Below are 25,082 nucleotides of genomic sequence, written 5' to 3' on the forward strand. Positions count from 1 at the left end.
CGTGTCCCCTGCATTGGCAGGCGGATTCTTAACCACTGCGCCACCACGGAAGTCCCAAAAACCATTTTTTTAAACATCTTTATTAGAGTATAATTGCTTTACAGTGGTGTGTTAGTTTCTGCTTTATAACAAAGTGAATCAGTTATACATATACACATGTGCCCATATCTCTTCCCTCTTGCATCTCCCTCCCTCCCACCCTCCCCATCCCACCCCTCTAGGTGGTCACAAAGCACCTAGCTGATCTCCCTCTGCTATGCGGCTGCTTCCAACTAGCTATCTATTTTACGTTTGGTAGTGTATATATGTCCATGCCACTCTCTCACTTTGTCCCAGCTTACCCTTCCCCTCCCTGTATCCTCAAGTGCATTCTCTAGTAGGTCTGCATCTTTTTCCAAAAACCATTTCTTAACATTCTATTTACTGACTTGATTATTTTTTGTGTGTCTTACCTTAACTCTTTATGTTTGAATACTTTTTTTCAATATATAACAAATATATTGAATATTTTATACATGTAAGCATTTGCTGTATGCTGTGGTAGATACAGAGATACATTTAGATGTATATCTATTCTTAAGGAATACAGAGTACAATACAGATGAGGCAGTAGGATAATAGTTGAGTGATCATTGATCTTACAGACCTGAGTTCAAGTCTTGTTCCTGTCATTTATTAGATCTCTGGCTTTGGTTATGTTCCTTAATCTCTTAGTGCCTTCTTACTTACTTGAAAATGAGGATAATAACGACTTAAATACAGGGATTTTGTGAGGATTAAATAAGATAATGCATATCAGCACTTAACACAGTGCCAGTGTAAGAAATATACAAAAAACAATGGTATGAAAAGACAAATGGTAAATTCCATTAAAGTATATATAGCTGAAGTGCAGTGGGAGGAGTTTAGTTTTCTAAGATTGGAGAAGGCTTCATGGAGTTGATAGAATTTAAGTTGATCTTTGAGTAATTTTCTCTTTAATGATTGCAATTGGAGAAATGGTTATTTCAGTAAAAAGAGTTTTGTTAAAACTTTGGTATATATTATTCCAGCTAATTTTCGGTATTTATAAAAAATTGATTTCATATGTACTGTTTGCTTTTTTAAGGAGCATTTTCTCATTTACTTATGTATATCTGAGAACAGAATTTAATGGCAGCCTACTTTTAGTCTTTTGAATATAACACGTATTTAACTAGCGTTTTTCCTGTGAAGAAAAAAATAAATTAAAATATCCTTGCGCATAGAAATTTGGGTCATGTCCAGGGTCAATAGGTAGAAACTTTTAAGGCTTCTGTTGGTAAATTGCCTACTAGAAGGGTTATACTAATTTATACCCCAACAGTAGTATTTGAGAGTGCCTGTTTATTTGCATTAGATATTTTGAAGAATCCATATAGTAGAGGAAAAACAGATATAGTCACTATACAAAACTACTTGGTTCCTGCAAGAGTTCAGATATTGAGGATTATTGCATTGTCTGTATTGACATATTTGGTTTCTGAGTTTTATTTATTTATTTTAAATTTATTTATTTATGGCTGCGTTGGGTCTTCGTTGCTGCGTGCGGGCTTTCTCTAGTTACGGCGAGTGGGGGCTACTCTTCCTTGCAGTGAGCGGGCTCCTCATTGTAGTGACTTCTCTTGTTGTGGAGCACAGGCTTTAGGCGCATGGGCTTCAGTATTTGTGGTACGCGGGCTCAGTGGTTGTGGCTCGTGGGCTCTAGAGCGCAGGCTCAGTAGTTGTGGCACACGGGCTTAGTTTTCTCTGCAGCATGTGGGATCTTCCCAGACCAGGGCTTGAACCCGTGTTCCCAACATTAGCAGGCGGATTCTTACCCACTGTGCCACCAGGGAAGTTCTGGTTCCTGAGTTTTAATGAGTATTCTACTGTTATTTAGAAAAACTTTTCCCACTCTGAGATCAGATACTCAGTTAAGCTTTTTTCTAGTTTTTATGAATTGTTTAATTTTTAATCCATCTGGAATTTATTTTGGTGTAAGTTATGAAGTGGATCTAATATTAGTTTTTCCAAACTATTACTCATTGATCTTAGCGTCCATCTAGTTTTTCACTGTTTTGATATGCCACCTCTGTCTTATACAGAATTTTTGAGTATATTCCTGGAGGTCTATTTTTAAGCTTTTTATTGTTTAATTGTTTGGTTTTAATTTAGTTGCTTCATGATATATTTTAGTACCTGAAAATATTAAACCACATTGCTAGTGAAAAGTTATTTATTCCTTGAGATAAAACTTCAGAATTCTTTTGTTGTTGTGTTGCCCCCCTTGCCTCACATTCTGTTGGAATTTTTATTGAAATTGCATAATGTTTTTAAATAGGAGCATGAGTTGACATCTTACAGTATTGATTCTGCCACTTCAGGAAGCATAATGTGCTTTCTCATTTATATAATCTTTGTGAAACTTCATGGGGTTTTTCCTTTATGTAGATTCTGCACGTTTCCTTTATAATTATTCTTAGGTATTTTTATTTCTTCTTATAAATTGAATTTTCACACACCTTTATCATTAATTATTTTGCTTTATTTTGATAACAGTTTTATTGAGATACGTACCTTACATGTCACCCATTAAAACTGTATACAACTCGGTGGCTTTCACTGTATTCACAGAATTATGCAATCATCACCACAGTCAATTTTAGAGCACTTTCATCACCTCAGAAAGAAACCCCACACCTTTTAACTATCACTCTAAATCCCCTGTCCTCCCAGCCCTAAGCAAGAGTCTACTTTCCCTATGTATTTGCCTATCTTGAGTCTTTCATATAAATGGAATAATAGTATATCTTGTGACTGACTTCTTTCACTTAGCATATTTTCAAGATTCATCCATGTTGGACATGTATCAGTTCTTCATTCCTTTCTGTGACTGAATAATAGACATTGTATGAACATAGTCCTTTTTTTTTTTCTTTTTTTGGCTGCACCGTGTGGCATGCAGGATCTTCCCCGACCAGGGATCAACAAACCCATGCCTCCTGCAGTGGAAGCATGGAGTCTTAACCAGTGGACCAGGAGGGAAGTCCCCACATTTTGTTAATGCATTCATCAGTTGATGGACATTTGGGTTGTTTCTACCTTTTGGCTCTTATGAATAATGCTTCTGTGAACATTTGTGTAAAATGTTTTCCATGGACTTAGTTTTTACTTCTCACAGGTACCTGGGAGTGGAATTACGTGGTCAAACGGTAACTCAGTTTTACATTTTGAAAAACTGCCAAACTGTTTTCCAAAATGATGCAACATTTTATATTCCCTTCAGCAGTGTATGAGGGTTCCAGTTTCTCAACATCCTCATCAACACTTGTTATTTTGACTGTTTTATTCTAGCCATCCTAGTGAGCTTAAAGTGGTATCTCATTGTGTTTTTCTTTTTTAATGTGGAATCTTTAGTTGTGGCATGCGGGATCTTTTTTGTTGTTGTTGTGGCATGCAGACTCTTAGTTGCGGCATGTGGGATCTAGTTCTCTGACCAGGGATTGAACCCAGGCCCCCTGCATTGGGAGCATGGAGTCTTAGCCACTGGACCACCAGGGAAGTTCCTCTCATTGTGGTTTTGATTTGCCTTTCCCTGTTGAGTGATGATGATGAATATCTTTTCATAGGCTTATTTATCATTTGTATATCTCCTTTGGAGAAATGTCCATTCAGATCCTTTGCTCACTTTTTAATTGGGTTATTTTTTATTATTGGGTTGTCAGAGTTCATTAATATATATTCTAGACACGCGTCCCTTATCAGATATATATAATTCGCAAATTTTTTCTCCCATACCGTGGGTAGTCTTTTCACTTTATCACTACTGTTCTTTGAAGCACAAAAGGTTTTAATGTTGAAGTTCAGTTTATTTATTTCTTTTGTTGCTTGTGCTTTTGGTATCAAGTCTATTGCCAGAATGCATTGCCAAATCCAAAGGCATGAAGAACTTACCCCTATGTTTTCTTGTAAGTTTAATAGTTTTGGTTCCTATATTTAGGTCTTTGATCCATTTTGAGTCAATTTCTTGTACACGGTATGAGGTAAGGGTCCAACTTCATCTTTTGTATGAGGCTGTACAGTTGTTCTGCCACCATTTGTAGAAAGACATTTTCCATTGAGTGATCTTGGCAGCTTTGTTGAAAATCAGTTGACTGTGGATGAATGGGTTTGTTTTTGGACTCTCATTTCTTCTTTTTTTTTTTTTTAAAGCAGACATCCCTTCTTTTATTTATTTATTTACTTATTTATTTATTTGGCTGTGTTGGGTCTTCGTTGCTGTGCGCAGGCTTTTCTCTAGTTGCGGTGAGCGGGGGCCACTCCTCGTTGTGGTGAGCGGGCCTCTCATTGCGGTGGCTTCTCCCACTGCAGAGCACGGGCTCTAGGCGTGCGGGCCTCAGCAGTTGTGGCACACGGGCTCAGTAGTTGTGGCACACGGGCTCAGTAGTTGTGGCTTGCGAGCTCTAGAGCGCAGGCTCAGCAGTTGTGGTGCACGGGCCCAGCCGCTCCGCGGCATGTGGGATCTTCCCGGACTGGAACATGAACCCGCGTCCCCTGCATCGGCAGGCGGACTCTCAACCACTGCGCCACCAGGGAAGCCCCTGAGTATAAGTTTTGCATTTCTTCTTATTAAATATATTCCCAAGAATTTTATTTTATTTTTTTAAATCATGAGATGTCACATTAAAGTCTCCTTTTTAAAAAAAATATTTATTTATTTATTTTATTTATTTTTGGCTGCGTCAGGTCTTAGTTGCAGCACGTGGGCTCTAGTTGAGGCACGTGAGCTCAGTAGTTGTGGTGCGTGGGCTTAGATGCCCTGCAGCATGTGGAATCCTAGTTCCCTGACCAGGGATCGAACCCACATCCCCTGCATTGGAAGGCAGATTCTTTAGCACTCGACCACCAGGGAAGTTCCGAATTTTATTGTTTCTGATGTTATTGTAAATGGAATTGTTTTGTACGTTTTATTTAAAATTTTTTTTTTAAATTTTTGGCTGCATTGCGTCTTCATTGCTGCGTGCAGGCTTTCTCTAGTTGCGGTGAGCGGGGGCTACTCTTCGTTGCGGTGCACGGGCTTCTCATTGCAGTGGCTTCTCTTGTTGAGGAGTGCAGGCTTCCATGGTTGTGGCACGTGGGCTCCGTAGTTGTGGCTCACAGGGTCTAGAGCACAGGCTCAGTAGTTGTGGCACATGGGCTTAGTTGCTCCGTGGCATGTGGAGTCCTCTTGGACCAGGGCTCGAACCTGTGTCCCTTGCATTGGCAGTGCCACCAGGGAAGTCCTCTGTTTCATTTTTGCATTGCTTGTTGCTAGTGTATAGAAATACAATTGATTACTTGTTTATTAATTTTCTTTAGTGATTCCTTAAGACTTTCTTAGGATTTATACAAGATCATGTCATCTGTGAATAGAAACAGTTTTACTTCCTTTTCAATTGGGATATGTTTTGTTTCATATAACCCTTTATTATTAAATCTGTATCTTCATTTGGTTCCATCAGTGGTTCTTAAAGTTTGATGTGTGGACCCTGGGGGTCCCAGAGAGCCTTTCAAGGGGTCTGAGAGGTAAGTCATATTTGCCTTTTGGTTGATATTTTCACTGGTACTGCAAAGGCATGGTGGATAAAACACATTGCAGGAAATAACACAGTGCACTAAGTAGTTAATGTAATCTTTGCTGCCAAGCACTTGCTGTTTAAAAAAAATGTTCACTTTATGCCTTTGATGAAGCAATGGATATTAATATTATTAAATCTCAGAAGCTTATGTGCATGTCTTTTAATATCCTGTGATGAAATGAGAAATGCATATAAAGCATTTCTTTTGTTTACTGCAGTAAGATGGTTGTCTTAAGGAAGTGCCCTCATGTGATTGAGTTGTAAGCTGAACTAGCTGCTTTTTTCATGAAACTCCATTTTTATTTGAAAGAATGATTGAAAGGTTATCCAGATTTGGGTATATGGCGTGCATTTTCTGGAATGAATGAGGCAAGCATGTCACTTCAAAGAAGACTGATGGTGTTAGTTGCCAGTGATAAAATTGAGCTTTCAAGAAAAAATTAAGATTTGGAAAACTTGTACCTGTCACTGAGTTTGACAGCTGCCCAAAACGTACGGATTTTTTTACGAGATTGATGGAACTATTAATAATGATATGATTTTTTGATATTGTGTAATGAAATATGTCAACACTGGAAAGATCTACATAACTTAGTGAGCCAGTATTTTCCATATCACCAGTGCATGATGTTACAAAATCATTTATGGTCAAAAGGTCTATTCAGAGAGCAAGATAGATCAGTGGATTTTAATGTAAAGGTACTGATAAAGTTTTAGATTTCATATTGCAACTTGTCTTTTAGAAATTAACACTCGGGGCTTCCCTGGTGGTACAGTGGTTAAGAATCCGCCTGCCAATGCAGGAGACACGGGTTTGAGCCCTGGTCCAGGAAGATCCCACATGCTATGGAGTAACTAAGCCCATGCACCACAACTACTGAAGCCCGCACGCCTAGAGCCTGTGCTCTGTGACAAGAGAAGCCACCGCGATGAGAAGCCTGCGCACCGCAACGAAGAGTAGCCCCCACTTCCCACAACTAGAGAAAACCTGCGCCCAGTAACAAAGACCCAATGCAGCCAAAAATAAATAAGAATAAAAATAAATTAATTAAAAAAATTAACACTCATTGAGTTTTGGTGTAAAGCGAAGAATATCCAAAATTATCTGACAGGGCTGTTAAAATAGTCCTCTTATTTCCATGTTCAGATCTTTTAAGGATGGATTTTCTTTATTTGCTTTACCAAAACTATATGGCAGCATATAGAATGCAGAAGCAGTTAATGAGAATCCAGCTGTTTTCTATTAAGCCAGACCCTAAAGATATTTTCAAAAATTTAAAACAGCGCCACTCAAGTCACTGATTTTTTAAAAATGGAAAACAGGTAATGAATTTATCGCTTATAAACTATTGAATAAATATTTCTAAATTTTAATTCAAAACACAATAAATACTGATAAATATAAATCACCTAAACATAAGTTCTTTAAAGTTTTCAGTTTTTTTGTTTGTTTTTTGTTTTATTTTTGCAGTATGCGGGCCTCTCACTGTTGTGGCCTCTCCCGTTGCGGAGCACAGGCTCCGGACGCGCAGGCTCAGCGGCCAAGGCTCACGGGCCCAGCTGCTCCGCGGCATGTGGGATCCTCCTGGACCAGGGCATGAACCCATGTCCCCTTCATCGACAGGCGGACTCTCAACCACTGCGCTACCAGGGAAGCCCCAAGTTTTCAGTTTTTAAGCATGTGAAGGAGCCCTGAAAACAAAGTTTGAGAACTGCTGGGCTGCATAATCTTAAAATTTTCCCCTTCCTTATTCAGGGTTTTGTTACTCTAATCTCTTCGGTATGGAGATTACTCAGGGTTTAGTCCTTTGCTGTGTATATTATGAAGAGGTTGAAGTAAGGATTCAGTCTACTGCCATGACTTCATTATCTTTCAGAGTATATTTCTAGCACTGACTGATTTTCCAAGTGTCAGACCAATATCCTTAACTTAGTTCTAGACTTTTTTTTTTTTTTTTTTTTGCGGTACGCTGGCCTGTCACTGTTGTGCCCTCTCCCGTTGCGGAGCACAGGCTCCGGACGCGCAGGCTCAGCGGCCATGGCCCACGGGCCCAGCTGCTCCGCGGCATGTGGGATCCTCCCGGACCGGGGCACGAACCCGTGTCCCCTGCATCGGCAGGCGGACTCTCAACCACTGCGCCACCAGGGAAGCCCCCTAGACATCTTTAGTTAAGTATCCTTCATCCTCAAATTCAACAGAAGTAAAACTGAGTCCTTCATCTTGTACTCATATTTTTTTTTTGCTTGCTTCTTTACGTAAATCTTGCTTAACTATGAATTTCTCACACTGGAATTTATTTTAGTATTCTACCTTCCGTACTTTAGAATGATGCCTCTGGAACTTTAATGTACATATGATTACCTGGAGATTTTCTTAAAAAGGCAGATTAATTCAAGCAGTCTGGAATTTTGCCTGAGAGTCTTCATTCTAAGAAAGCTTCCACATGATGCTGATGTTGTTGGTCTTTAGTACACACTTTGAGTAGCAAGGCCTTAGAATACGTTAATTCCATTTATTCTGTTCCTGTCTTTTATACTATTGTTGTAGTGTATTTTAATTACTTACATGTATATATATTTATTGTTTTTTGCGGTACGTGGGCCTCTCACTGTTGTGGCCTCTCCCGTTGTTGAGCACAGGCTCCGGACGCGCAGGCTCAGCAGCCATGGCTCACGGGCCCAGCCGCTCCGCGGCATGTGGGATCTTCCCATACCGGGGCACGAACCTGCCCTGCATCGGCAGGCAGACTCTCAACCACTGCGCCACCAGGGAAGCCCAATTACTTATATTTTTAAAGTTCAGTAAGACGTTACTGTCAAGTCAGTATTCATTTAGATTTACCCACTTTTATCCTTTCTGTTGCTGTTCATTTTCTTTTGCATCTCTGGGCTTTCATCTGGGATCATTTTTCTTTTAGAATTTCCTTTAGTGTGGTTCTCCTGTGGATGATCTTTCCCATATTTGCTTGTCTTTTAAAATGAAGATAAAATATATTTTCAGACAACAAACACTTAAATAGGGTATTGAATTACAGATTTGTGGGTGCTGTTGCTTCTTTCAATAAGTCATTCCATTTAAAAAAATTTTTGGCTTAAATAGTTTATACTGAGAATTCAGCCATCAGTTTTACTATTGCTTCTTTAAAGGTAAGTTTTTTCTTCATCTGTCTGATTTTAAGATTTTCTTATTGTCTTAGGTCTTCAGCAGTTTTACTGTGATGTGTCTACGTCTCTTTTTGTATTTATTTGCGAACGATTCATTCTTTAATCTGGTTTGAGCTTTAAAAAGTTAGTTTTGTAGCCATTGTTTCTTCAAGTATATGTCCTGCTTCATGATTTCATCACTTTTTGGAATTCCAGTTACATAAATGCTATATGTTTTTCATCATCTTCCTTCTCTCTTTTGCTCTTCTGTATTTTCCATCCTTTTGTCTTTTGTGTGTCTGTACTTCAGTCTAGATATTTATTTTTGACCTACCTTCCTTAAGTTGTATGTAATCTAGTATTAAAGCCATGTATTGAGATCTTAATTCCAGTTATTGTATATTTTCATTGTAAAGCTTTTGATTCTCTTAATAGTTTTCAGAACTTTGGTGAAATTCTTTATCTTAACATCTACTGTCTTGAACATATTACTGTTACAAAGTTCAGGTCTGATAACTAATTAATCTCATTTTTTTCTTACTTTCTTTTCCCCTCTGTTTTGATTATGTGGTTTATGGTCTTGTTTTTTGGTATGCTTGATAAATTTTTTTTAACTTTGTTATAGAAAAACATAGTCATGTGTAGAAGTAGGAAGGTTCATAGCAATGATGTTTATGAATCTGTCACTCAATCAATAATTACTAGCTCATAGACAATTTTGTTTCATTTGTATCCTCCTCATTCCCTTTCCCCCACCCACTGTATGATTTTCAAGCAAATCCAAGTATTATATGTTACCTGTATACATTTCAGTGTAGTTCTCTAAAAGACAAATACTTTAAAAATACATAACCACACACACAAAAAAATACATAACCACAATATCATCATTACAACTAAAAAATTAAGAGTAATGTAATACAAAACATCTAGTGGTCAAATTTCCCTCATTGTCTGAATTTTTTAAAGTTTTATTTAATTTTTCCTTTAAAATTTGAATCAAGGTTCAGATAAAGTCTATTGTAGTTACTGATTTTTTTTTTCTTCCCCGCTGCACAGCTTGCGGGATCTTAGCTCCCCAACCAGGGATTGAACCTGCACCCTTGGCAGTGAAAGCATGGAGTCCTAACCACAGGACTGCCAGGGAATTCCCAAACTTATTCATCTTGTAACTAGAAGTTTGTACCCTTTGACCAACATCGTCCCATTTCTTCCACCCCCCACTCTCCTGGCAACCGCCATTCTACTTTTTTTTTGTGAGTTCAGCTTTTTAAGATTTCATGTATAAGTGAGAATATATAATGTTTGTCTTTCTCCGACTTACTTCACTCAGCATAATGCCTTCAAGGTCCATCCATGTTGTCACAGATGCCTGAATTTATTCCATTATATATATGTACCACAGCTTCCTTATCCATTCATCCATCAGTGGACACGTAGGTTGCTTCCATTTCTTGGCTTTTTGTTGTGAATAATGCTGCATTGAACATGGGGGAATTACTATCTCTTTTAGATAGTAATCCATTTCCTTTGGATATGTACCCATAAGTGGGATTGCTAGATCATGTTCTATTTTTGCATTTTTTGAGGAACCTCCATACTGTTTTACACTGTGGCTGTACCAATTTACATTCCCACTTACAGTCCACCAGGGTTCCCTTTTCTCCAAATCATCAAAAACACTTGTGATCATTTGTCTTTTTTTTTTTTTTCCTGGTATGTGGGCCTCTCACTGTTGTGGCCTCTCCCGTTGTGGAGCACAGGCTCCGGACGCGCAGGCTCAGCGGCCATGGCTCATGGGCCTAGCCGCTCTGTGGCATGTGGGGTCTTCCCAGACCAGGGCACGAACCCGTGTCCCCTGCATCGGCAGGCGGACTCCCAACTGCTGCGCCCCCAAGGAAGCCCATCATTTGTCTTTTTGATGATGGCCATTCTAACAGATGTGAGGTGATAGCTCATTGTAGTTGATTTGCAGTTCCCTGATGATTTGTGGTGTTGAACATCTTTTATGTTCCTGTTGGCTATTTGTACGTTGTCTTTGGAAGACTGTCTATTCGGGTCATTTGCCGTTTTTTAATTGGTTATTTGATTTTTTTTGCTATTGAGTTGTATGAGTTTCATATATATATTTTTTACATTTGTTATTATTTTTAAAGATTTTTTTGATGTGGACCATTTTTAAAGTCTTCATTGATTTTGTTACAGTATTGCTTCTGTTTTTTATGTTTTGGTTTTTTGGCTGTGAGGCATGTGGGATCTTAGCTCCCCGACCAGGGATCGAACCTGCACCCCCTGCATTGGAAGGCGAAGTCTTAACCACTGGACTGCCAGGGAAGTCTCCTTTATATATTCTAGGTATTAACTGTTTATAAGATAAATGGTTTGCAAGTATTTTCTCCCATTCTGTAGGTTGATTGTTTCTTTTGCTGTGCAGAAGCTTCTTAGTTTGATGTAGTCCTACTTGTTTATTTTGTTGTTGTTGCTTGTGCTTTTGGTTGTGATAGCCAAAAATTTGTTACCAAGACCACTGTAAAGTAACTTTTCTTCTCTGTTTTTGGTTTTAGGTCTTATATTTGAGTCTTTAATCCATTTTAAGTTAATTTTTGTGTATGGTGTAAGATAAGGATCCAGTTTCACTCTGTTGTGTGTAGCTATTCAGTTTTCCCAACACCATGTATTGAAGACTGTTCTTTCCCCGTTGAATATTCTTGCCTCACTTGCCAAATATTAGTCAACCATTTACGCATGAGTTTATTTCTGACCTTTTCATTCTGTTCCGTTGGTCTGTGTGTCTCTTTTTATTCCAGTACTGTTTTATCATAATTTTTTAAAAATTATCATAATTTTGTAATATAATTTGAAATCAGGAAGTGTGATGCCTCTAGCTTTGTTCTTTCTTAGGTTTGCTCTGACTATTCGGAGTCTTTTGTTGTTTCATGTGAATTTTAGGATTTTTTTTTTCTTTTTCCTTGAAAGATGCCACTGAAAGTTTGAGGGATGTCATTGAACTTTTAAATGGTTTTGGGTAGTATGGACATTTTAACAATATTAATTCTTCTGCTTTGTGAACATAGGATATCTTTCCATTTATTTGTGTCTTCTTTCATTTCCTTCATCATTTTCTTGTAGTTTTCACCTTCTTGCTTAAGTTTACTTCTAAGTATTTATTTTTGATGTTATTGTAAATGGGATTGTTTTCTTTCTTTTTCAGGTAGTTCATTGTTAGTGTATTGAAATGTAACTGATTATGTTGATATTGTATTCTGCAACTTTACTGGATTTGTTTATTTAGTTTTTTGTTTGTTTTTGGTGGAGTCTTTAGGTTTTTTTATATATGAGATCATGTCATCTACAAACATGATACTCATCTCAGGTATGAATCCCACTTGATGATGGTGTATAATGCTTTTAATGTGCTGTTGAAGTTGGTTTGCTAGTATTTTGTTGAAGAATTTTTACATGTATGTTCATCAGGAATATTGACCCGTAATTTTCTTTTCTTGTATCCTCATTGGGCTTTGGTATCAGGGTAATGCTGGCTTTCACTGTAAAATGAGTTCGGGAGTGTTCCTTCCTCTTCAGTTTTTTTTAAGGATTTGAAAAGGATTGGTGTTAATTATTCTTTAAATGTTTGGTAGAATTCACCTGTGAAACCATCTGGTCCTTGGCTTTTCTTTGTTGGGAGGTTTTGATTACTAATTCAATTCCCTTACTCATTATTGGTCTGTTCACATTTTCTGTTTCTTCATGGTTCAGTCTTTGTAGGTTGTATGTTTCTAGATATTTATCCATTTTTCTAGGTTGTCTAATTTGTTGGCTTATAATTGTTCATAGTAGTCTCTTAAGATCCATCAGTTGTAATACCTCAGTTGTCTCCTCTGTCATTTCTGATTTTGAGTGCTTTCTCTTCTTTTCTTAGTCTAGCAAAGGATTTGTCCTTTTTTTTTAATCTTCTTAAAGAACCAGCTTTTAGTTTCATGGATTCTTTTCCTGTTTTTCAAGTTTCTATTTCCTTTATTTCTGTTCTGATGTTTGTTATTTTCTTCCTTCAGCTAACTTTGGGCTTAGTTTGTTCTTTTTCTGGGCTTAGTTTGTTCTTTTTCTAGTTTCTTGAGGTGTAAAGTTAGGTAGTTTATTTGAGGGTTTTCCCCCCCTTAACATAACATTTATCTCTGTAAGTTTCTCTCTTAAAACTATGTTTGCTGCATTCCCTAAGTTTTGGTATGTTGCATTTCCACTTTTGTCTCAAGATATTTTTTGATTTCCCTTTTGACTACTTTGACTCATTGGTTGTTCATATATACGTTGTATATTTTATTTTTTTAAAATATTTATTTGGCTGTGCCAAATCTTGGTCACAGCACGCAGGATCTTTAGTTGTGGCGTGTGGGCTCCTTTTTTTTTTTTTTTAAGTTGCAGCATATGGGATCTTTTTAGTTGTGGCATGCGGGATCTTTAGTTGCGGCATGCAAACTCTTAGTTGTGGCATGTGGGATCTAGTTCCCTGACCAAGGATCAGACCTGGGCCCCCTGCATTGGAAGCGCGGAGTATTAGCCACTGGACCACCAGGGAAGTCCCCGTATGTTGTTTAATATCCATGTATTTGTGAATTTTCCAGCTTTCCTCCTGTTTCTCATCTCTATTTTATACCACTGTGGCTTGAAAAGATAATTGGTATGATTTCTATCTTCTTAAATTTGCTAAGACTTCTTTTTTGACCTAACATATGACCTGGAGAATGTTCCATATGTGCTTGAGGAGAATGTGTGTTCTGCTGTTGGATGGAATGTTCTATGTATGTCTGCTAGGCTCATTTGTTGTAAAGTATAGTTCAAGTTCATTGTTTCCTTGTTGATCTTCTGTCTGATCTATCCATTGTTGAAAGTGGGATATTGAAGTTTCTTACTATTTTTGTATTATTTCTCTCTTCGGATCTGTTAGTATGTGCTTAATATATTTAGATACTCTGATGGGTGCATATATATTTGCTGTTTTTGTATTCTCTTGATAAATTCACCTCTTTATCATCATAAAATGACCTTCTTTGTCTTCTGTTACAGACTTAGGCTTAAAGTGTATTTTGTGTGGTATAAATACAGCTATTCCTTCTTTCTTTTTGTTTCCATTTGCATGGAATATATTTTTCCATCCCTTCACTTTGAATCTGTGTGTGTCCTTAAAGTTGTAGTGAGTCTCTTTCATGCCACATCTAGTTGGATCCTGTATTTTTTTTTTTAATTTATTTAATTTATTTAATTTTTGGCTTCTCATTTTGTGTATTTTTCTGATTTCATTGAATTTTTTTTTGTATTTTCTTGTAGCTCACTGGTCTTCCTTAAAACAACTTCTTTGAATTATTTATTGGACAAATTGCAGATCTCCATTTTCTTGGAATTGGTTACTTGAAAATTATTGTGTTCCCTTAGTGGTTTAATGTCACCTTGATTTTTCATGTTCCATGATGTCTTGAATTGCTGTTTTTGCATGTGGAGAAGCAGTCATTTCCTCCAGTTTTTACTGACTGGCTTTGGGAGAGACATATCTTCTGATAGCCCTGTTAAGAATTCTGAGCCTAGGGCTTCCCTGGTGGCGCAGTGGTTAAGAATCCACCTGCCAGTGCAGGGGACACACAGGTTCAAGCCCTGGTCCAGGAAGATCCCACATGCCGTGGAGTAACTAAGCCCGTGTGCCACAACTACTGAGCCTGCGCTCTAGAGCCCACGTGCCGCAACTACTGAAGCCCGCGTGCCTAGAGCCCGTGTCTCACAACAAGAGAAGTTGCTGCAATGAGAAGCCCGCGCACTGCAACAAAGAGTAGCCCCCACTCGACGCAACTAAAGAAAGCCCGCGCGCAGCAACGAAGACCCAATGCAGGCATAAATAAATAAATGAACGAATGAATGGATTCTGAGTGTTTCTCAGACCTTTATTGATTGATTGATTGATTGATTGCGTTGAGTCTTCATTGCTGCGCTTGAGCTTTCTCTAATTACAGCGAGCAGGGACTATTCTTCATTGCAGTGTGTGGGCTTCTCATTGTGGTGGCTTCTCTTGTTGCGGAGCACGGGCTCTAGGCGTGCAGGCTTCAGTAGTTACGGCACGCGGGCTCATTAGTTGTGGCTCATGGGCTCTAGAGTGCAGGCTCAGTAGTTGTGGCGCACAGGCTTAGTTGCTCCGCAGCATGTGGAATCTTCCCAGACCAGGGCCTGAACCCATGTCCCCTGCATTGACAGGTGGATTCTTAACCTCTGCGCCACCAGGGAAGTCCATCTCAGACCTTTTTTTTTTCATTTGCGGTACGTGGGCCTCTCACTGCTGTGGCCTCTTCCGTTGTGGAGCACAGGCTCCGTACGCACAGACTCAGCGGCTGTGGCTCACGGTCCCAGCTGCTCCGCGGCATGTGGGATCTTCCCGGACCAGAGCATGAACCCGTGTTCTCTGCATCGGCAGGCGGACTCTCAACCACTGCGCCACCAGGGAAGCCCCATCTCAGACCTTTTTTAACGGATATATCTGCTCCTCATTTCTTGTTCTGTTTTGGAAGGTAATTCTAAGATTGTTGCTGTCTCCTGATCATACAAAGCCAGATTGAGTGCTGACAGTCTCTCATGTGCTTTTCCTACAGCAGTGCTGAATTCTCAAGTTTGTGTACTTTCTCCCACTTCTGCAGGGTCTGGACAGCTTTTTGCACTACTGTTAATTGTCTGTGAAGGTTTGCTTTTGCTGCCCTTAGGGGTGCAGACAAGGAGCCAGCCACAGGGTGGGAGTGTGTGTGAGTGAGGTACATGGAGAGTTGGGGGTTCTTATGTGGGTTGGGGGCATCCTCAGACAAGATCTTTCTTGGCACTGTGCTGTGCTGCCTTGGGAGAAGGGTGTCACAGGTAAAGTGAAACTGTTCCTCTTACTCTCTTCAGTGTGTCCAGTCTTGGATTTTATTTTATTTTATTTTTTGCTTCGGAAATTCTCTGCCGTACTCCCAGACTTTCACAAAGGCACTGTTGTCCATGGTGATTGTCAGCATCAGTGTTCTTTGGGAGGAAGATGGTAGAAAACTTACATTTTGCTATTTTGATGACATCACTCTCTGCTGATGTACTTTATATGACCAAAGCTTAGATTTTTTTTTGTATAACTTTATTAAAATGGAAATAAACTTTATGTGCTATGTGTATCTGACATTTTTTTCATTTAGTATATCACTGTAAGTTATCTGTGTTGCTTATTAGCGTATTAGAAGTTTGCTGCTTTTTACAGTTGAATAGAAAACTATAATTTTTTTTAAATCAGTCCACTCTTTGGACAGGTGATTTGTTTTTAGTTTGAGGCTGCTTGAATAATTTGTTTATTTTGCTTTTTGTTTTTGTTTGTTTTGTTTTGCTTGGTTGGTTATCTGCCTGGACTAATTTTATAGATTCTGGCTGCCCTGCTGTTTATAGTCACTGACATGTGTTTTTTTTTTTTTAAATACATAATTCTTATCCTTTTTTGTTCTTGCTATTTATCTGTTGAAGAAACTACTGATTCCATGGATCATTTAGCCCATAAAGGTTTTTTGTTTTGGATGTTGCTTATTGTATCCTTGTGGGATTATTGAACATGTTTTTCTGTCTCCTCTATTTCTGTAATTTGATTATTAGATTTAGAGGCTTGATCAGATTTCGATTAGATTTCTTGGCAAGACTTTTATAGAATGTGTTGTATTCTTCCATCAGAGGGCAAAAAATGTCATGTTGTTGCTTTTTTTTGTACTGCCAGCAACCATTGCCTAGATCTTTTATTTCATTTGTAGTTGCAAAATGGTGATATTCGAATCCTATCATTTTTCTTCATCAGCTGGTCTGTTGCTATAAGGAGAAACTTCCTTTTATTACCCATTTAGTTACTTTGAATTACCATTAGTACAGGAAGGCAGGGTAAATGTCTCATTTTCCCCTTTTATTTACCAGTTTTCAAACAGTGAGTTCTTTAAAATTTTAACATTTGATTGGTAATTGGTCCCTTTTTAAGGATCATTATAAAATTATGTAATTAAAAATAATGTTTTTGCCTTTATTCACCTAACTTTTGGGGGGTTATTTCATATTAGTTTATAAAGAGCATTTCCCTCCACTTTTTTTTTTCTGATGCATAGTTTTCCATTGTCAGGATGAATTTAACTTGTTTTCTATTGATAGGCATCTAGGTTATTTCCAGTCTTCTGGTATTAAGAACAATGCTAAGTTGAATATCAATGAGTATTATTTTGGATGAGAAAAAAATGTGTAGAAAATGATGCTTAAAATAATACTCAGAGTTATCAGTGCATTCTTTTATTTATTTATTTATTTGTTTGTTTTTGGCTATGTTGGGTCTTCGTTGCTGCACCCAGGCTTTCTCTAGTTGCGGCGAGCGGGGGCTACTCTTCATTGCTGTGCGTGGGCTTTGCATTGCGGTGGCTTTTCTTGTTGTGGGGCACGGGCTCTAGGTGCATGGGCTTCAGTGGTTGTGGCACACAGGCTCAGTAATTGTGGCTCGTGGGCTCTAGAGTGCAGGCTCAGTAGTTGTGACGCACGGGCTTAGTTGCTCCACGGCATGTTGGATCTTCCTGGACCAGGGCTTGAACCCATGTCCCCTGCATTGGCAGGTGGATTCTTAACCACTGCACCACCAGGGAAGCCCAGTGCATTTTTGATTTTGATAAATATTGTCAAATTGTTTTTACTGATGTATGAAAGCACTTGTTTTCTCTTGAGTTTATCAAGAGTAGGTATTATTTAAACTCTTTGCAAACCTGGTAAGAAAAATAATAGTGTTTCAGTGGTATGTTTGAACCCCATGTGTATCATTTTTTCTTTTTTTAATCCCTTTTTTCTTCAATTTTTCTTTTCCAATCTGTTTTTTGAACTCAGAGATTACTCTTTCGTAAAGACTTTTCCTGGCTTGTAGTTCCTTTGAAGTTTGCTTTTTCGTTGTTTTTATCTGTAATTGAACTTTTTATATGCTCAGACGTATCAATTTAGAACACTTTAAGAATGCCAGTCTTTGTTTCTGCCATCTTCTATACTGTTATCTAGTGTTTCAGTTGGCTTTAAAGACTCCCAGACTACAGACAGCACCTGACTTATGACGGTTTGGCTTACAACTTTTCAACTTTCTGATGGTGAGAAAGTGATATACATGCACTGGAAACTGTACTTTGAAGTTTGGTCTTTTCCTGGGCTAGCGATATGGGTATGATACTCTTGGCTTAAGGATGGACAGCAGCAGTAAGCTGTAGCTCTCAGTCAGCCTTGCTCTCAGTCAACTTTGCAGTCATGAGGGTAAACAGCTGATACACTTAGCCATTCTGTACCCATAGGTCCATTCTGTTTTTCCCTTTAAGTACAGTATTTAATAAATTACATTAGATATTCAACACTTTACTATAAAATAGGCTTCGTGTTAGATGATTTTATCCAGCTGTAGGCTGATGGAAGTGTTCTGAGTGTATTTAAGGTAGGCTAGGCTAAGCTGTGATGTTTGGTAGGTTAGGTGTAATAAATGCATTTTCACAATTTATGGTATTTTCAACTTAAAATGAGTTTATCGAGATGTGATTCCATTGTAAGTTGAGAAATAGCTGTAATAAGTATTTTATTTTGTTAATATTTTGTCAGTTTGCTTATTTAGGTTTACCCATGTATTTATTTCCTTCTTTACCATTTTTCTTTCTTCTTGCTCTTAGATTCTTGGCCTTTTTCTTTTTTTTTCTTTTGAGGAACCTCGTAATCTTTTTAAAATTTGATTTTCTATTCATGGCTTATCAATGATAAGCATATCCATTTGTCCAAAGTTTTATTTCACCCTTCCTCTTGAGGTCTACCCTGGGTATCAAATTCTAGGTTGAGGTTTACTTGGGTGTAAAATTCTAGATTGGCCATTTTAAAGTTTTGAAGATTTTATTCTTTCAGTCAGAAGTCTGCCTCTCAGAATCTGTATTTTTGTTACTCTATGTAGTCTTTTTTTCTTTGAAGCTTTTACTAAAACTTTTATGACAAATTTCTAATATATGCAAAAGAATAATATACTTACCGTATTAAAAGGTGAAATTTGTCTGGCAGTAGTTCATCCAAGTTCGTAACCATGTAGTACCTTTCTTTAATTGGCTTATATTCACTTAATTGTCCCTTTGAATAGTCTTTTAAATGTGTTTGTAACTAGGTCAAGTAGTAGATCATTTAACATTTTACTTTCAAGACAACAGGTCTTAAAGTATTCATGATTTATCAATGTTGATAGAATTTTCTGACAGCATCTTGTTACATAATTTAGTGAATCAAGCCTTAGATATATTAGCTGCTTCAACAGCTTTATTTTGTTTTCCCATTCTCCTATTTAGCAGTTATCTAGTACACTATGTTTCTCTCTCTTAATTCTTCTTTTGCACATGATGATCCTTCTGACTAGGATTCCATCCCCTGTGGCCTTCTTTGCCATCACTCCCTCCTTCCTATTCCTTTCCTGCTGTCCTTCTTGCTTCCCTTTTTACTAACTTCTGTCTTTCAGTTAGTTGTTATTTCTTTTAGGGAACTTTCCTTAGTCCTTTCCAAGATTGTGTTTCCATGTCCTGCTTATTAGGTTAAAAAAAAAAAGTTGCAAAGAATTGATGCTGAGTTGTTTAAAAAAAGTTCTCTTGAACTAGGTATTGTTCAAACAGATTGGGAAGTTTTTAAAAAGTCTAGAAAGTGTTCTGTATTTAGATTGCTCTGCAACTTGAGTAAGTGTTTAAATTACTGTAATAGAATGCTGGAATGGAAATGATAGCCAATGCACTGCTTTTGTTTCTTTTGAAATATATGATGCAGAACTCTAGTCAGTGGACTGAAACCCTAAGAAAAGGCCCTATGTCAGAAAATTGGTGAATGTGTATTAATAAGTTTTAAAATCAAGCATTAGTCTCGTAATTTCTGTATACCCAAGGAACAACTCAGGCTAGGAGTGCTGGCTAGTACTGGTCCCCTGGAGCTGTCTGTACTTACGTTAGCCATTTTACCCACCTAGGTGGGTCTCAGCGGCTAACCTTGGTGCTGGCCAGGGTTCTGGATAGGGCCCAGGTTCTTGTAATTCCTGTTCTTTTGGGACTTTGCTGATAAGAAGTTATGTGAGGTTGTGTTCAGCACCTTTGGCTTGGTGAGCAGTCATGAATTTTTTCATCTGATGAGTTGTGAGATTGTATATGAGAATACTTACCCTTTACTTGGGGTAAGATCCGGGTCATGACTACTAATGGTTTCTCAGTAGATTCCTGGGTTATGCCTCCTGTCCTCTCATGTTTCCTTTTGGGGTGATGCTTGCCATCATACTATCATACTGTTCATTTCTGATCTTGAAGTTTTTATGAGCATTTTCTTCTTTTTAAATTTAAGTGACAAGAACCATTTACTTTTCACCCTATTTCCACTGCATTGTGTCAGTTGGGTACATTTCTTTCAGTTACTGAATTTCCTTTCCTTGCTTTTGGGGAATGGCATCTCTGGCACCCAGGTATTACCCAGCCTTAATGTTTCCAATTCCACTTGGAAATCTTCTCTTGGGCTGTATTTGGTATTCTTTAGATCTATGTGACAATTCCTCCACCTTGCTCTTTTCCCAGTCCAGGTGGTTGGCCCTTTAGAGTTGGAATTACAGTTCCCCTTCTATAGGAAATAGGTGGAAAGATTTCTTGAACTTGTCTTCCTCCCTACTTCCTTTATTTGCTTATAAATATTATACTGTGGACTTTAATGGATCTTTGATTTGTAAAGATCAGTGGCTTCTTTTAAACTGCAGTGTGGGGTACTCTGTCTCCCTTTTTTAAAATTAAACATTCTTAAAATTGTAAAAAACACAACAAATTTTCTCATCTTCACCATCTTTTAAAATTACTGAAGTATAGTTCATTTACAGTGTTGTTCCTGGTGTACACAGAGTGATTCAGTTATACATATGTATTCTTTTTCATATTCTTTTTCAGTATAGGTTATTACAAGATACTGAATACAGTTCCCTCTACAGTAGGACCTCGTTTATCTCATCTTAACCATTTTTAAGTGTACAATTCAGTAGTGTTAAGAATATTCACATTGTTGGGACTTCCCTTGTGGTCCAGTGGGTAGGACTCTGTGCTCCCAACGCAGGGGCGCGGGTTCAATCCCTGGTCGGGCAACTAGATCCCATATGCATGCCACAACGAAGATCCCGCGTGTTGCAACTAAGACCCAGCACAGCCAAAATAAATATTTTAAAAAAAGGATATTCACATTGTTATGCAACAGATCTTTAGAACTTTTTCATCTTGAAAACTAAAACTGTACCCATTAAACAACTCCTCATTTCTCTCTCCCCCTGACAACCACCATACTACTTTGTTTCTATGGATTTGATTACTCAAGATATCTCATTTAAGTAGAATCATACAGTATTTTGTCATTTTGTGACTTACTTTTTGTGGCTTATTTACTTAACGTGATGTTCTCAAGGTTCATTCATTTTGTAGCATGTGATGGGATTTCCTTCCTTTTTAAGGCTGAATAACATTCCTCTCTCTGTATACACCACTTTTTGTTTATTCATCTCTCTGTGTGCATTTGGGTTACTTATGTCTCTTGCCGATTGTGAATAATGCTGCTGTGAACATAGGTGTACAGATATCTCTTTGAGGTTCTGCTTTCAATTCTTTTTTCATATATATACCCAAAAGTGGGATTGCTGAATCATATGGTAATTCTTTTTAAAATGTTTTGAGGAACTGCTGTATTCTTTTCAATAGTAATTGCACCAATTATTATTCCCACCAACAGTGCTCAAGGGTTTCAGTTTCTCCATATCCTCATCTATACTTGTTATTTTATGATTTTTTTTTAACAGTAGCCATCCTAAGGCGTGTGAAGTGATATCTCATTGTGGTTTTTATTTGTGTACTTAGTTTTGAAATCATGAAATGAGTCTTCCAACTTTGTTCTTGTTTTTCAAGATTGTTTTGGTTATTTGGGGTCCCTTGAAATTCCATACAAGTTTAAGGGTAGAATTTTCCATTTCTGCAAAAACGTTGGGATTTTGGTAGGGATTGTATTGACTCTATAGATCACTTCGGACATTATTGACATTTAATGATGTTAAATGTTCCATGAATATGAGATTTGTTCCTATTGTACCTGATATCTTTCATCAACTTTTTGTAGTTGTCAGTTTTCAAGTCTTTCGCCTCCCTGGTTTAGTTTATTCCTAAGTTTTTTATTCTTTTTGATGCCTGTGTTCTTAATTTCCTTTTCAGATTGTTCATTATTAGTATATAGAAATGCAGTGGATTTTTGTACGTTGACTTTGTGTCCTGTCACTTTACTGAAATCATTTATTCTAACAGTTGTGTGTGTGTGTTTGTGTGGACTATAGCGGTTCCTACATATAAAATCATGCCACCCATGAACAGAGGTAATTTTAGTACTTCCTTTCCAATTTCTTCTTCTTGCCTAATTGCTCTGACTAGAACTTCCGGTAGTGTGTTGAATAGAAGTTGTGAAAGCAGCTACTTTGTCTTGATCCTGATCATAGAGTAGAAGCTTTCAGTCTTTCACTATTGAGTATGATGTTTGCTGTCTGGAGAGGTCTATTTTGTCTGGCTCTGATAAGATGTACTTCCCTTCCCTTTCTGGTTATGGGGTAGATATAATGAAATAGTAAGCTTATGTTGGTGAGCAGTTAGGTTGCCAGTTGGGCCTCAGGTGGGGTACGTGTTTCTCACCACACGTGTGCGTTTCCCAGAATGTGTGCCATTTGCGTTTTGTGTTAGAGAAGGATATGATCTTTGCAACCACTCTGTTCCCTGTGTTTTCAGGCCGGGGAAGGAAAACTGTTACTGTCTACTGTGGTCTCTTCTTCTTGATGAAATCACACAAGCCAAGAGCTTGCTTTTAGTAGTTACCTTATCTTATCCCCCACTATATCTTACTTCGTCATGGTTGCTAGGTTTTGTTGTTGGGATCTTCTTCCTGATGGGCATTAGTGTCTTTGGCTTCCAGGGCCGCCTCAGGTGCTGTTTACCTTGTTACCTATTTGTTTGGCATATACTCTTGCCCTGTGATTTTTCCTTCTCTCTCTGCCCAAGAGAATTTTTTTACCTGCCTTGGTCTAGTCAGTATTATCAGAGAGAAATCTTCCAACCTCCTACTTGGACTTCAAGCATTTCTGGAGCTGAGTAAGGGAAGAGTGCTGTAAGTCTCAACATGGAGTATATAGTCTGATCTAGAACAAGGTGAGGTTTTTTTTAAAACGAAAATTAAGACATACGCAGTTGGTAAATAGAGGGATGATATTAATATAATGGAACATCTTAATGGTTCATATGGGATTTCCCCCATCACATTAATGTTTTATAGTGATTCATGCAAGCTTTCTTGTGATTAAAGAGAGGACCCTACTGCTACATGAGAAAACAGTAACAAAGCTGACATTCCTCAAAAATGCCTTCTTGTGCATACAGTGATTGGTTTATTGCCTTCAGGGACCCCTGTGTTTTCTACTTTGTAGAGCTGTGTGGAGAAGGAAGTAGGTGCCAAGTCATTAAAATGATGGAGCTATGAGGATGGTTATATTTGATGTTTAATTTTTTTTGGAAATGACCTTTATTAGAATTGAATGCCCTCAGGCACCTTCATATCAAAAGATGAAGCATGAACCTCATGGGTTAAAGTTGCAGAAGACTGATTGACACTGGTTAGTGCAGATACCAGTAGAGATTTAACTGTGCTAGTATTTTTTTAAATTTTAAATCAGACTAGTTATTGGTTTTGTCAGTGTTCTGGTTATAAAGTTTCATAGGTTTTGAGTAGTCTGCTTCTAATGTTTTATTGTTAGTCTCATTTTCTTTATTGTAAGGTTTTATATCACATGAGGCTTCTTAGCAGTGCTTACATGACACAGTAGGAAATGCCTGTACAGAGAGATTAAATGTTTTCAGTATGATACCTCCTGGCTTTCAGCTACCTGATTGTGCAAAACGCAGCTCTCTCTGGTTCAACATCTCCGGAGAGCAAACATAGTCTTTTAGAGATCGTGTGTGTGTGTGTGTGTGTGTGTGTGTGTGTGTGTGTGTGTGTGTGTGTGTGTGTGTGTGTGTGTGTGTGTGTGTGTGTGTGTGTGTGTGTGTTGGGGGAGTGATGAGGGTTTGTTCAACTGCTTCTTAATAAGACTTTAATATTTTTTAGCCCCACTTGTATTCCTTCTTTTAGAAGTACTCAGTGTTTCTAATTCCTGAGGCTCTCTGAGACAAAGTTAGCATCGAATTGGTCAATAATTAACCAAGATTTATTTTCTTTAGTGAAAGCAAAAAAAAAAAATTATTGGAAATATTTGTATTTGTAAATCTAGCTTTTTTTTTAAGTGTTGACTTTTTTTTTTGGCCATGCCTTGTGGCACATGGGGATCTTAGTTCCCTGGCTGGGGATTGAACCCATGCCTCCTGCAGTGGAAGCGTGGAGTCTTAACCATTGGACCACCAGGGAAGTCCCTGTTGGCTTTAATATTGGTTTGGCATTATTTATTCATAATTTAAAAGTTACTTTTTCTATTTTCTTTCAGTATCCGATATAGAAGGTGGTGATGGACTGCAGCTCAAAAAGGAACATACTCTCAAAATATTTGCTTATATCAATTCCTGGACACAGAGGTATGCATCTTTATGTATTTTGAAGAGTAACTTTGTCAGTTGTGTTTTGTTTTACATTTTTATTTTTTGTTTTTGGCCATGCCACACGGCTTGTGGGATCTTAGTTCCTTGACCAGGGTAGGAACCCGTGCCCCCTGCAGTGAAAGCACGGAGTCCTAACCACTGGACCACTTGGGAATTCCCAGTTGTATTTTATTTTATTTTATTTTTTATTTATTTTTGGCTGCGTTGGGTCTTCATTGCTGCACGCGGGTTTTCTCTAGTTGTGGCAAGTGGGGGCTACTTTTCGTTGCCGTGCATGGGCTTCTCATCGCGGTGGCTTCTCTTGTTGCAGAGCATGGGCTCTAGGCATGCGGGCTCAGTAGTTGTGGCTCGTGAGTTCTAGAGCCACAGGCTCAGTAGTTGTGGTGCACGGGCTTAGTTGCTTGGCGGCATGTAGGATCTTCCCAGACCAGGGCTTGAACCCATGTCCCCTGCATTGGCAGGCAGATTCTTAACCACTGAGCCACCAGAGAAGCCCATAAATGAAATTTTGATATGTACAGTTTTAGGTAGTAATTTGTAGGCTTCATTAGAATATCAAAGGATGTAGAGACTCTCTGCCTTTATATCATGCTGTTCCAGAATATAGTGATTAAGAGTAGTATGGCCTTGGAGC

General features: G+C 38.2%; 1 protein-coding gene across 1 annotated transcript in view; it reads left to right on the plus strand.

The window, feature by feature from the left end:
* USP34 (ubiquitin specific peptidase 34) overlaps positions 1-25,082 on the plus strand; it is a 231,927-nt gene that overhangs the window by 14,649 nt on the left and 192,196 nt on the right. Inside the window, exon 2 of the mRNA XM_060169925.1 lies at positions 24,337-24,424. Within this exon, the coding sequence (XP_060025908.1) occupies positions 24,337-24,424 (88 nt within the window). The remainder of the gene's footprint in view (positions 1-24,336; positions 24,425-25,082) is intronic.

The sequence above is a fragment of the Lagenorhynchus albirostris genome, chromosome 13 (assembly GCF_949774975.1).
Source record: "Lagenorhynchus albirostris chromosome 13, mLagAlb1.1, whole genome shotgun sequence".
Classification (NCBI taxonomy): domain Eukaryota; kingdom Metazoa; phylum Chordata; class Mammalia; order Artiodactyla; family Delphinidae; genus Lagenorhynchus; species Lagenorhynchus albirostris.